The 14,405-nt window shown below is 38.3% G+C and overlaps 1 protein-coding gene across 4 annotated transcripts; it reads left to right on the top strand.

Annotated features, from left to right (window-relative positions):
- The first annotated feature begins 1,186 nt into the window (after positions 1-1,186).
- Positions 1,187-13,554, top strand: LOC137714858 (uncharacterized). Of its 4 annotated transcripts, none has more exons than XM_088690999.1 (12): positions 1,187-3,042; positions 3,139-3,769; positions 3,893-4,132; positions 4,704-4,833; positions 6,964-7,116; positions 7,211-7,455; positions 7,544-7,613; positions 8,352-8,558; positions 11,140-11,375; positions 12,059-12,137; positions 12,204-12,341; positions 12,684-13,554. In XM_088690999.1, the coding sequence occupies exons 1-12, from the start codon at positions 1,605-1,607 to the stop codon at positions 12,885-12,887; spliced, it is 3,771 nt and encodes a 1,256-aa protein (XP_088547125.1). In that variant the 5' UTR covers positions 1,187-1,604; the 3' UTR covers positions 12,888-13,554. The 4 variants fall into 4 exon arrangements, with proteins under 4 accessions (XP_088547125.1, XP_068310115.2, XP_068310114.2 ...); XM_068454014.2 differs by having other exon boundaries at positions 7,208-7,455; XM_068454013.2 differs by having other exon boundaries at positions 1,187-3,769.
- Positions 13,555-14,405: the final 851 nt, after the last annotated feature.

The raw sequence follows: 14,405 nt of genomic DNA, 5'->3' as shown, positions 1-14,405 counted from the left end.
TGTCTTCTCGTATTAAATAGTTGCCGGATTAATTTAACCAGTTGGATAAGGTAGTCAAGTATACACCTTCTTAATAAACCCTTCCAAAAGGAGTGGATTATTAGTCCAGTTCCCGCTCATCCTGATACGCATGACTAATGAAATACTCAGCAGTAAACAGGCGGCAGCAATCAAAGGAACCGCCGCACCAACATTTCCTTTCGGCTAGTTCCTTACAACCCACCTGCCACAGTGCTTGCCGCCAAGACTCCCCATTGAGTTCAACCTTATGATCTCAATCCCATTCAAAATCCCATCAATTGCATAAGGCAGACTCATATTCGAAGGTCCTGCACTTACGGACAAAACACCCGATTCCTCTCCATCAACCACAAAATCTGCATAGAACGGAGAAGCCAACATATAATTTGTTGTCGGTCCCTCCCTCTTCGCCGCTGCATCTCCGACCCCTACAAACAAACAAACAAACAAAGATTTGTCATTTTTTTTTTTCTTTCCTTTTCTTATTTGGTCAATACCAACCAAACACAATATAAATAATACGATCATTAGTTCGATACTACGTCAAAAGCCCGACTAACTTAGTCAGTATTATCCGGTAGCTATCTATCATATCTGACAGAAATAATCAGTACAATCCGAACTGCCAAACAAAGCCTTTATGCAAAAAAAAAAAAAAAAAAAAAAAAAGCTAACAATGTAATATTGTTAATTTAATAATAAAATATTATTAAATGTGTATTACATAATATAATATTATAGTTGTTAATTATTTTTCTTTTTTTAGTTCGACATTACACCAAATGCTTCATTAAGTTAGCCCAGCTTATTCTAGTCTAAGCCAGTCCAGCTTAGTTCTTGAAACTAGTTTAGTCCGAGATAGTCCGATACAATAAACGCAGGCGTAGATGAATTGAAGGTAATCAAAACAGAAATTAATAAAATATGGGTAAAAGCTAAGAAAAGTATGTAGATGATATCGCTCTTAATTTTATATGAAACTCGACCAACGTTAACACACTAAAATTAGATATTTGAAATATTTTAAACGGTTAGTACTAATAATATGAAATTACTCGAAAGATTGGGTACTTATCCGTGTAGTAAAAAAAAAAACAAAAAAAAAAAAAAGGATTTGTTACGATAGAAATGAAAGGGAAATAAAGTAACTAAAGAGATCAATGAAAACAAAAGTTTCATGAAAACGGCATGAGAGGATCATTAATACAAGAACAAGAGAAAGCCTTTACCCTTCCTTCCTTCTCATCACCCAACGGCCGAAAGGCTTTACAGAAATTCATAAAAATCTCCATTTTTGTAATTTTGTATATGAATATATTTTGCATTCAATCATTAATATCGATCACGACCAAACCAGGGTTTGATCAAGCATCACGATCTTCAATCAATTCTCAACCGTCTGATTGATGACTCCGGCGTTGACATGTCGCCGGCGTTGCTAGAGACCAGAGCTCCGGCGCACCCCCATCAACAGCAACAAGCGAACCTCAATAACGGTCAGATTTCTCGCCCTTTGTCGTTTGATTTTTCCTGGGTTTTCGTTGCCATACCAATCCGAGCAATATCAAAGTTCGTCACACACGATGGACCCATCAAATTTAGGCGATACATCGTCGAATTCGAAGGAGTTAAACTCCAATTTTAGCTTCAATACGCCGCCAGGTTCTCGGCAGGGTTCGGGTCTTTCCAGGCCGAGGCTTGTGAAGGTGAGGAGGGGCTCGGCCTCCCAGGTTCTGAAGCCGGCTGCCTCCTTGGAAACTGGGTTTCATCCCGGATTTAATCCGTTTCGAACGAGTTTCGAGAGTTCGAATCCAGTCTCATCCGGGCCAGAAGCTGGGACTTCAGTTTCTGGGGCATTTGGGACCCCTAAGAGTGGGAATGAGGAAAAGTTGTTTGGGGCCAATAAGATTGATCCGACTGCGAATTCGGGGAAATGGGATTCTAGTGGAGGTTTGGGGAGAGTTGTGATTGATGATATGAGGAATTTGAAAATTGGGAGCGGCAATGAGTTTTTCAATACAAAAGTGGGTGCTATTAGTTTTAATGCAAGAAGTTCGAGTTCAGCTGCGGGGTTGGATAAAGGTGGTTTTGTTTTTGGAAATGGCAATAAGAAGAATTCTAGCATTGATGAAAGCATTGTGTCAAAGCTTCCTGAGGATATGAGGAAGTTGAACATTGAAGGTCCCGAGAAGCGTGAATCTGTTGAGATACGTAACGATCAAAAGTTTAATTTCAGTGCAAGTGATAAGACCAAGTCTGGGTCGGGTATTAATGACAATGTGGGTGGTTCTCTGGGCGAAAATGACGAATCAGAACTGCTAAATGAGTTGAAGAAGAAATTGAACATTCGAGAGACCGTGCAGCTGGATCAAAGTACTGACAGGCGTAATGCCGATGATGTCAATAAGTTTGTCTTTGGAAATAGTAAAAAGGATAGTTATTTATCAGCCGGAGCCTCAGAAAATGTACTTCCAGATAAGATGAAGACTCTGAACATAAAAGATACTTTTGATGGAAGAAAAGGTAATCTTCTATTGAGAAAGATGGAGAAGTTGGATATAGGCAGTAGGGCTGGAGACTCTACGCAACCAGATCCAGGGAGATCTTCACATGAAACATTTATAAAAACTATGGAAACTGGAAATTGTAGCGACAAGTTATTTCACATGAATGAGAAGAGGGATGAGTTTTACTTTACAAGCAAGCACGATGGTTTAGGCACACACTCTGTAGAATTTAAAACACCACACCCTAAAGCAAACGTGTTTACTGGCGTAAACAAGAAAGTGGAATTCAACGCGAAGAGGCAGTCATTCAAGGAAACAAAAATGAAAAAAACAGCTGCAAAATTAAGGCGTTCTACCTCAGCCCATCTGGGACCTGGGCATGATTTTGTTTCAAGAGAAGGCAGTTCTGAAGAAAACATTGAGGCCTCTGAATCCTATTCGCCAATGGAGGTTTCTCCGTATCAAGAAACATTGGCTGATAACCAGTGTTCAAAAGAGAATTCTGCTGCATCTGGTGAGTCATTTAATCTACATAACAACAATTCAGCCCCTTGTTCAGTACCTACAGTTTCAAATATTCTTATTGATGAAGATCTGGCTATGGCTACAGAACATTTGGATATAAATGAAGCTGATGCAACAACCAGAGAAGCAAAAGGGGACACTTATGAGTACCGTCACGATGGTAGTGTTGGTACCGAAGGAACTCTTGAAGGATCTATGTCCGAGGTTGAAACTGAAAGCTTTAAGTCTGCAGCTGAGGAGGTAGACTTTAATAGCGATAACTCTCATACTTCAGCAGAAACTGAAGCCAGTTCGAGCTCAAACATGGAGAGCCATGATAATGATGGAAGGCTACACTTTGGCTTCCCTTCAAGTTCAGAAAATAGAAGTGGGTCTAACTTCACCTTTGCTGCCTCTTCCGATGCTCAAAGTCAAGTATCTGCATCAAAACGCCTCCAGAAAAAGAAAAGTCTGGTAAAGGCTGGTCAAGATACCAATAATATAGTTCCAAATGTTAAGATTCCATATGCAGCATCCTCTTCACAGTTTTTGCCCTATTCTGGTGCTTCAGCACTTATGTCACCTGGACATTATCAGAAAATAGAGTCATCTATCCCACAACCCAGACATGGAGATAATACCGGAGTGCGTAAGGAACAGGAGATAAAGCAAGAATCTATTTCTTTGTCTGCTGAAGCAGCTGCAGCTCAGGAAGCATGTGAAAAGTGGCGACTAAGGTCAGGACTTGTAATCATTTAATCATCTTTGTCTATGCTTAGTTATATTTGGACCTCTGAGTGGAGTAATATAGCCCTGTGCTAAAGATGAACTTCTTTTTGTTGAATTTGATACATCTCCAGGGGAAACCAAGCATACTCTAATGGGGATCTATCTAAAGCTGAGGACTGCTACACACAAGGAGTGAATTGCGTTTCTAGAAATGAGACATCTAGAAGCTGTCTTAGGGCATTGATGCTGTGCTATAGCAACCGTGCAGCAACACGTATGACTGTTGGAAGAATAAGAGATGCACTTGGGGACTGTATGATGGCTGCTGCAATTGATCCCAACTTCCTGAAAGTGCAGGTTAGAGCTTCCAAGTAAGTATTTTCTCTTTACTATTTGATATTTTCTTTTGACTTTCCAGTATGAACCTCTGCGCTAATGCAGCTTCTTTTTTTGTTGATCTCACTTTCCGACATACAATAGGATGAGTTATGCAAACATTTCATGATATCTAGTGCGTTTTTACTTTAGACCATGAAGTTTTGGAATTTACGACCCAACCACCTGAAATTTATATGTTGGATATAAATTTATAACAAAAGTCAAACGATGGACTTTAAAATTTTAAAATTTTGCTATAATTCTTGTTCAATTTTAATACAATTGATTGTTAGACTTTTGCTGCTTACCATTACTTGTACAATATTGTGCGGTTGTTCTTGGATCATCTGGTTCTAAGTTATTTTACTGTCACTCAAATTTCTACTTCTCATAATTTTCATTGTTGTTCTGCTGGTCTTTGATTAGGCATTTCCTATTGAATGTGCTTTGTCACTTTGATTTTTGAGTTCAGGCATAGAATTTTTCAGTCATAAATTCATAAGTGCTTTTCTTTTCACATAACATAACCTTCCCTAATTGTATTTCTTTTTAAAATTCTTAAAGCTGTTATCTTGCTCTTGGGGAAGTTGAAGATGCTTCACAACATTTTAGGAGGTGCCTGCAATTAGCAAATGATGTCTGTGTGGACCGAAAGATTGCAGTAGAAGCTTCTGATGGCTTACACAAAGCACAGGTAGTGTAATTAATTAAAAACCTGATCTTACTGCTTTCCATGCGATTCACCATTGTCTACATTTAACATCACTTACAAATTACGTTGTGTACATTATAAATTCTAAGTCGTATGTTGTGTACATGAAATTGGTTAATACAGTACTCATCTGAACCCTGATAATGCTGAAACTTTTTCTCTCAAAAACAGTTTAAGTTGCACACCACATAGTTTGTAGGGTGATTGAGCCAAGAAGAAATAAGGAATTTTCTGATTGTAAAGCCCCTATCTTGGCTTGTAAAGGGAAAAGACAGGAGAAAAAAGGGGATCAAAGTTGGAGTGTTGATCTGTTTGGGGTTTTAACTTATATTTAATTTCTTTCTTTTCATCTTCAATATATTATTTCGTCCGAAGGCATTGCAGATTTCAAATGTGCTCATAATTATTGTTGCTCATGTTTGATACTTGATTATATGGGAGGTTGTGAAATTGTAGTCAGGAATGCTTATAACTTGGTTGTAGAAGTAAAACCCTGTGGGATAGGTCAGAGGAACTATACTTTCAAGTTGGTATCAATTGAGGATGGCCAGGGAGGTCTAACAAATGTATTTGCAAAGGCTATTGTTGAGTAAGGACTTGGTATTGTTGGTCGACAGTGAATTAAAAATTTGGTTTGAGTTTCTTTTGGATTAGAATGAGTTATTGTGGGGCTGTTTTGCTGTTGTGAACAGTGATGATAAAGCGAAAGTGAGTGTTTTAGTGGATTTAAGCGTGTTATAAACAAGATATTGTAATGAAATTTTGGGAATTTTAAATAACCATTCTGCATCCTCCAGGCCAGCGAATTTTTTTTTTTATATAGCATATATCTATAATTAGTTTGAGAGATATAGGATCAATAGCAGTGTGAGCATGAAGGTTGAAGTATAGTATTACCGTGTACTCTCCTAAACCTCAAATTGAAAAGCAATGGTCTTTTATTTGTATATCTTCTCACTTGGTGCATTTTGTGTATATCTGAGGAGGAGATTGTGAATCATGTTTTCTCCATTGCTCTTGTTCTGCACAGTTGTGATGGAAATTGTGTAAGGGAGTTAGAGCTAGTTGGGTTATTCCAAATTGTTGTTTTGAGCTTCTAAGTACCAAGTTTGAGGCTTTAGGAAGGTGGAGGAAAGCTAAATTTTTGTGGGGTTGCTTTTGTGCTGGCAGTTTTTTGGAATATTTGGGTGGAGCGTAATAGAAGAATTTTAAAGAATACAAGGGTGTGGGACTAAACGAATTATGATGTAGTTAGATACTGGGCAGCTCCGCTATTTGCACATCAGTTTCGAATAAGGATGGATGCATTTGCTGCTGTGAAATGAATTTAGGTTTCAAGTCTTCAGGTTTTTGTATCTTAATTTGAGAGGTCTGGTTCTGTACTATAAGTTTGATTTTGGATTATGGGTAGCTTATCTAATTTTTGGAACTGTTTTTGTTTTTATTCAAACTTAGTCTTCCTCAAAAGAAAAAAAAAAAAGAAAAGAAGAATAGCAATCGAGTACCACCATGTAAAATCAGATGTATAATAATTTCAACCTTTAACTTTTTGCTCACATATCATTTTATATTTCGAAGTTCGATTTTAAAGATTATTTCACATTCTAGCAAGAGTGTACCCTATCCCATGTTACTGTGGGAACATGTGTAGATGAAATGTGGGACCAAGTTAGATAATGGGCAGCTCTTTGGATATTAGTTTCAAATGTGTAGGGATTATTTTCACTCTTCTATAATAATGGATGTGTTAGCAGCAATGAAAATGAATTTATATTTTTAAGTCTTGGTTTATGTAACATTATAACTTAGCTCTTTTTGAGAGGTCGTTTTTTATACTTCAGGTTAAGATATACATTTCTCTTTTATTATTTTTTGGCCAATAACAGTTTTATATTGCATACATGTACACACGTACCAAGTTTTTGCATGTAATGGGGATCGCTTGTGGATCCCTATCTGCATTGTATTTAATGATCTGAAATATATATATTATGTCTCAATTGGATCATCCCTGCAAAACATCAATCAAATCTTAAGCCCTTGTTTTAACTCTTGGATTTTTACGGAGGAGTGTTTGTATACAAACTGATTTAGGGTTTCAATTGCTGGCAGAAAGTGTCTGAATGCCTGAATCTTTCTGCTGGACTTTTGCTATGGAAAACATCTACTAATGCCGAGCATGCTTTACAACTTATTGATGAAGGTTTGGTAATAAGTCCTAGCTCAGAAAAATTACTTGAAATGAAAGCAGAGGCTCTTTTTGCGGTTAGTGATTTATTTAATCATGTTTTTTCCTTTATTGGTTTTTGCTACTATGATTTTCAGTCAGTTGTGGGTTTAATTCTGTATTCCCTAGCAGGTGCGGAGGTATGAAGAGGTGATTGAGCTGTGTGAGCAGACCCTTAGTTCTGCGGAAAAGAACAACCTTCCAGCAGATACCAATGACCAGGTCGTTTCTGCAGATAGTTCCGAACTCTCAAAGTACTTTTACTTCAGACTCTGGCGGTGCCGTATGATTTTTAAATCCTATTTTTATCTTGGAAAACTCGAGGAGGGTCTTGCTACACTAGATAAATATGAGGAAAAGATGTCTACCTCATATAGGTAACTTTTAGACACGATTTTAGATGTTAAATTGTGTTAAAGGTTTGCTTTTGTTGCTTGAAGTTCCTAACAGTATGCGAATGTCCAGGAATTGGAGCAAAACTCTGCAATCATCAGAACCCCTTGTTCTCGTTGTACGTGAACTTCTGTCTCATAAGGTATGCTCAGTCTCTGCCGTGTTTCTTGACTTGTACAATCCTCTCTAGGTGCACATGTAATGTCACAATTGAGTAGAAATATTTGAACTCATACCTCATCCCATATTAAAGAAAGTTGGGCAGGATCCTCTTCAGCTGTCTTGCCGACATGTAATTACAAATAAAGACATGAAGTATTTTCAAAACTAGATAGGACTTTCTTAACCGTGTCATTTTCCTCCTATAGACAAAGAGTGTATTTGTTACTTAAACGGCCTATTATCAAACCTCATTGGTTATCCTGGTGGAACTTTCTATATGTTAGCACTTGCTATGATGTCTGCCTACAGCTTTTTTAATTTTTTGTTTTTGAGATATATAGTAGTTTCTAGTCATTTGATTGCAGATATATTTACAAACCAATCACTTTCTCGAACAATATTTCCTTTTTCAAGTGGTGTCAGGGTAAAAGAAGGTTGTACTTTAGTTTATGCTTGGCATTCTTCAGTGTCTACTAGTTTGTTTTTCCAATATTTGATGCGTTTAATTTGGGGAAATGTTATTGGCACTCCACAAAGGTCATCCTTTACTCTTCCCTTATAAAAAGGGAAAAATTGTACTTTTGACTTATTTGGAGTGTCAATAACAGCTCCCTTAATTTATTCATCATTAACTGTTTAATTGAAAAATATGAAATGCTCTACTGCATATACATGCTGCTTATGTAGTGACTTTCTTCTTTGTTATTGTACATCGTAGGTTGCAGGGAATGAAGCATTTCAGGCTGGAAGACATACTGAAGCTGTTGAGCATTATACTACTGCTTTGTCCTGCAATGTTGAATCACGTCCATTTACAGCTGTTTGTTTTTGCAATCGTGCTGCTGCATACAAAGCATTGGGCCAGATTACTGATGCTATTGCTGATTGCAGTCTAGCTATAGCTCTTGATGGAAATTATCTAAAGGTTTGTTCAGAGCTGAAGTTTTCTTAATGATTCTTTGATATGGCATTGCTCATGATTTTACTTATTCATTACTTTTTTTCTTTGGTAAAAGGAGGGGCTGGTTTTATATCTCTGTTTGATTGATATCAGAGATATACAAACTAGTAGTCTTGTTAGGTCAATAAGGGGGCGTTTGATTGACCGGACTAGGACTGGATCATGACTTCTCTATGTGGGCTTATTTTAGGCTATTTAAAATGTGGGGTCTAAATAGAACCAACCCAAGCCAATCCCTGCAATTAATCTAGGACAAGCCATGAAATGTGCCCTAAGTGTATTAGTACCTCTAATCAATTTGTATCTTAGTGACACAGCACCTGTTTTTGGGGAGCATTGGGAATGTGTGTTGTGATACTTATTTGTGTGTTTGTGCGGTTTCTTCCTGTGGAAATGCAATAAATGGATCTTATGGCTAACACATTAATTTTCAAGGAAATCTTAAAACATTTCTATTTCAATTGCAATGCACAAACATCAAAGTTTCCAAGAATATCACGTTTTAATTTCAGATTGCAGTCTACTGAACTTCTCAAAATTGTGGTCAAATTTTGTTTAAGATATCCAAGAATTTTACTTTTGGGTTAACTAGGGGTGGGCACAGGCCGGGCCGGTCCCAAAATTGAAGGAACCGGACCAACCCGTTTGTAAATAACATGGGGCAAGGCTGGGTTGGGCGGGTTTTGGATTTTTCAAAATAAGATCCGGACCTAACCCGGCCCTTTTGAAACGGGCCGGTTCCTACGGGTCCTCACCTTCCGGTCCCTCCCTCCTTTCTACAACTCTCCCTCCTTCATCGCCTACCTCCTCAACTCCCTCCCCACCCAGATCACCTCCGCCAACAATGTGTCCGATGTCGACCCCATCCCCACCGGCACTCCGGTCATCGTCCCCGTCAATTGCTCCTTTTCCAACAATAATTACAGAGGCGAGTTCCGGCACCTCCACCCAAATATATAGAAGCCACATTTTTAGGGTCAGCAGGACGACTCAAACGGTGAGATCCGGTCCAAGACCATCTTCATCCCGGACAAGGAGTGCTAGAAGCCAGACCTGCGATTGAAAATGTCACAACTTTTCACAAATTTTGTAAATCAAAATTAAGAAATTGACGAAATTGGAAGAAATGAGGGAAATAAGTCACCTCGGTGTCGAGATCGGAGGAGGAGACGGAGGAGTTGGTGGGGGAGGAGGGCGGCGACAACATATCATTTCTCGGTGGGGTGTGGGTGTGGTGTGTTTGTGCTCCGGGAAGGAGAGTTGCAGAGATGGGGGGAGAAGAAACAAGGAAGAGGAATGAAGGAGAAGGTTCGAGAGATTGGGGGAGGGGAGAAACACGGGGAAGTGGGGTGTCCGTGTGTGTGGAGTGTTCGAGAGTGAGACTCTGTCAGAACTGTCATGGGGAACAAAAGGAAGTGAGCCTGGGAGACAGTACCCAACACGGGGGTATTTTTGCAAACGGGCCAGTCCAGGTACTTGTTTTTCTATACTTTTGGAACCAGCCCGAACCTAAAATCTCAAAGCCCCGCCCCGCCCCGCCCGTTTGTCTTTTTTTTTAAATTAGGAACCGGCCCGTACCCACCCCGAACCTTGATTACCCGCCCTGACCCGCAGTTCCTATACCCGTTTGCCCATCCCTAGGGTTAACCCTTGAGAATTTAAGACATATTAGATATGAGTATTTGGCTCCACTTAGAAGGTCTTCCCTGGATAAAAGATTAAAATGAAGGAATTTTCAGTCAGTTCAGTTTTGACACCATTTTTGATATCCATATAATTTTTAATTTCTAACTAATAATTTCTCCCATATCCTTTGGTTTCTGGTTTATATCAATCTCAAAGTGCAGCTTCTCCAGGGTTAGATTTTATTTATAGACTTTAAAAATCTGGTGTGCTTTGCTCAGGTTTCCTCATGTATTGTGTTATGTTATACTGTAGCGTGAATATCAGTTTCCATTCTCCAATGAACAACGGATAGATGTGTAAAACATAACCTTACTTGTGCTTCACAGGCAATATATTTATCACATTTAGAATGGATGTGACCACGGAAATGCTCCTTGGTGATTAATTTTTCATAAGGATATGGAATTGTTATGAACTGTTTGCATGGGATAAAGTAATCAGGAAACATTGACATAGGCATATGGATTAGAATTGTTTGGCTCCCACATTTGGGATGTGAACGGGCTAGACTGGAAAAGAGTGACCTGAGCTTTCAGAATGTTGTACAAGATGTTGGCAGAGTTGTCAAATACTGTATGGTTTGTTTTATTGGTCCGTGTGAACCTTTGTATTTAAGCCTCTTGATTTATAAGTGGTTGCTTGTCTATGAACGTTTAAAATTTGAAGTCTATGTGTCAATTATGTTGGGGATGGAAGAAGACTACACTAATACAATTAAGTTGTCATTCCTCTAGTAGGTGGCGCTTTGCCACTTTCACAATCCTTACAAAGTTGCATTTCCTGTGACATATTGCATTTCAGAACAATTATTTTCTCCTGTATGTTATGTCAGTTCCTGTTTTCTTTTATACCTTTGCAGGCTATTTCTAGACGAGCCACATTATACGAGATGATCAGAGATTATGGAGAAGCTGCTAAAGATCTTCAGAGACTGGTATCTATTCTCACTAAGCAGGTCGAGGAAAAAACTAATCTGTGTGGAACATCTGACAGATCCTTTAGCAGCACAAATGACTTGAGACAAGCTCGTCTTCGTCTCTCTGAAATAGAAGAAGAAGACAGAAAAGACATCCCCTTGGATATGTACCTTATTCTGTAAGTTTGTCTGCACCTATATTTATTTCTGGCATATGGTTGCAAACTGGCCCCTCTTTAGGACGTTTACATGAATGCTGCTAGACTGTACGGTTAAATAATTGTTGAGGCTGAGTTGTTATACATTCATGTGGGTGTACTGAGTAATTAACTGTAGCTGTTGAGGCTGAGGCTGAGGAAACCAGTTTTTTAAATTATGGGGTGGTTCATTGACTTCCATCTTGTTCACAATAGTTAAAGTATCCTTCTGTTGGTTTAATTGCCAAGCATAAAAAACTTCTCTAGATGGTAATTTAAGCAATTGAAAAAACGAACAATAAAAGCTGGCTTTACAGTGAAGTGTATGGGAAAGCCTATGCTAGAAGCAGGGAGAACACTATCAGAGACTTGGATCTCGAATTTGAAACTATCAAGAAAATTTAGACCGAGATCGTCAACTTAACACTGAAGCTGCTTGCTGATAATTCCTTGGTATAATATAAGTAATTCATTATTTACAACAAGCTCTTTGGTAATGCTCCATGCTCTGGATTGTAGGCAGATAAGAATAATCCAAGGAACCTAAGAAATACTTACACATGCCGTTTATGATTCTCCTAGAAAAGTTGTAGCTTTTTAAGACAGTTTAATTCCGAGTATAGTTGATTGAAACTATCATTAAGTTAATTCGGTTATAATGGTAGGGGAGTTGAACCATCTGTTTCGGCATCAGAAATCAAGAAGGCCTATCGGAAAGCTGCACTTCGACATCATCCTGACAAGGTATGTTATATTTTATGATTTGTAGCTTGCCTACTGCTATTCACCGTCTAACATGTTCTTTTATAGGTTGGTCAATTCTTTTCAAGGAGTGATAATGGTGACGATGGGCGTTGGAAGGAGATAGCAGCAGAAGTGCACAAGGATGCTGACAGGCTTTTTAAAATGATTGGGGAGGCATATGCAGTACTTTCAGACCCAACCAAGGTCTCAAAACACTTCGCAATAATGCTTTATTTTATTTTTTTTGCCGGTTATGTTTCAAATAAACAAGCCTTTGTGCAGCACCTTTTTGTTGAAAAAAGTTTGTACTTTTTGTTCTTACTGCCATCATCCTTATTTGGGTTATCAGAGATCTTTTCCTCTTAGACATTGATATGCTATGGGTTTTAAACTTTTATCGGTAGAGACCAGTGAGATGTTTCATATTCTGGTCAATGATAATCTAATGATTATTGTTTGGGTATTGTGTTTCACAAAATCGATGAAGATGATGTTAAAATCCCAACTTTCTAAGATATTGTGGTGTTTATTTTACTCATGTTGCAGCGTGCAAGGTATGACACCGAAGAGGAGATGAGGAATGCACAAAAGAAACGCAGTGGAAGCAGCACATCTAGAATGCCAGCAGATGTTCAAAATTACCCATTTGAAAGAAGTAGCAGTAGGCGACAATGGAGGGAGGTTCCGAGATCATATGGTAACTCATCTTCTAGAGGGTCAGAAGCAACATGGTCAAGTAGATATTCTTGAAGACATGCCTGATTAGAACCTTGATTCTTCAGAAGAGGTTTTGAATGGAATGAGGTTAGAAGATGGATTTATTGCGTTGCTACATGTGTAGCTTCAATTCAAGGATCAACCGACATGTGCAGTTGATTCAGCTTGCATCTCAATGGTAGTGAACTCCCGACTGTCAACAGCTTGAATGGATTGTGATTGTTTACTGGCAGTAGGGGGGAAAAAGCTCTAGTTTCCTTGGAAAGTTTGCAGACTTACATAAGCTTTGGTGGAGATACTGTAGTCTGAAATATCAAACGAGGCGATGCCTCCTGCATCAGTGTGTGTTTGTGTGTAGAAAAAGAGGACCGAGAATGCGTACAGCTGACGGTATGTGAAGACGCAAACCAGAAAGTGCTCGTTCCAGTTTGCTAGTCATTGTATCGACACGCCAGAGATTTTTTGAAGTGCTGGAATTTTTGTGTGTTTGATGCTTTTGCTTCAGAGATTGTTTGAAGAATAATTGAGCCTGAGAAAACTATTACCACAAAATATATTGTCGACACGCCACAGATACACACACCGGGTGAGGGGTTCTTTATTTTTGTGTACAGTCACTATTTCTGGGTGAGGAAGTTGAAATGATTTTATATATATATTTTTTTTTTTCAAATTCAATACATTTACATTACTGAGCCCAGATCCTGTGCACTGCCGTTTTCCTTTTGCTAGCCGGCCGCCCTTTGCGGAATTTTTCTTTTATGACTCGTTTGATAATCCGTAATTAAAATAGGAGGAATTGAATTGATGTGCATTGAGGAATTGGAATGGGAGGTTGTTTATCAAAATTTTGTACATTGAAGTGTAGGAATACAAATTACATATAAGTTATTTATCAATTCATCTGAATCAGAGTGAGAATCAATGTTATGTTAAAATTTCTTATTCTAAACTAATTGTTGTACATTCTATACCTCATAGAAAAAAAGAATCAAATTCCTATTCTCACAAATAGTAAACACAATATGTATTAGAATTTACAATTTAATTATTGCATGTATATTTATTTTTTAACAAAAACTTTAATTCATATAGGATAGTTCTATTAACACCATGCAATCTTACGAAGACACCCCACATTTTTTATTATTTTCACTTAAACTTTCATTTTACCTTTATTTTATTTTATTTTTCAAGTTGCAAAAGAAAAACATACTGATGAGGATGACCTTATGTATGTCATGAAAAATAGGCCACGGTATGTTTGCGGGCAAATTTTCCATCTAGATTGGTGGATCACTAACTTTAAGGACACCAATGTGATAACCAAAATTGGTTGTGGGCTAGAGTTCCTAGAGTGCCGATTCAATACAAGGAGGATAATATCATTAAGGATATCAGGCAACCAATTGGTTATGTGATTAGGGTTGATGAGGTTACTCTGGGGCTTGGAAGTGGACCTTAGGTTCGGTTTAAAGAGAGTTTTGATAGTGAACCATGACGAGGATAACCCTACCCTAGTGGGCTACGAAAAGTTGTTCGAAGTTTGCT

This window comes from Pyrus communis, chromosome 3 (genome assembly GCF_041283825.1).
Source record: "Pyrus communis isolate YQ-2024b chromosome 3, ASM4128382v1, whole genome shotgun sequence".
NCBI classification, from domain to species: Eukaryota; Viridiplantae; Streptophyta; class Magnoliopsida; order Rosales; family Rosaceae; genus Pyrus; species Pyrus communis.
The sequence above is the reverse complement of the archived record's forward strand: the minus strand, read 5'-3'. Positions and strand labels throughout refer to the sequence as shown.

Coding starts and splice junctions, on each gene's coding strand:
- LOC137714858 (XM_068454012.2), top strand. CDS start 1,605: ATGGACCCATCAAATTTAGGCGATACATCGTCGAATTCGAAGGAGTTA. Junction 4,133..4,703: donor GTGCAGGTTAGAGCTTCCAA/GTAAGTATTTTC, acceptor AAATTCTTAAAG/CTGTTATCTTGCTCTTGGGG. Junction 7,456..7,543: donor AAGATGTCTACCTCATATAG/GTAACTTTTAGA, acceptor GCGAATGTCCAG/GAATTGGAGCAAAACTCTGC.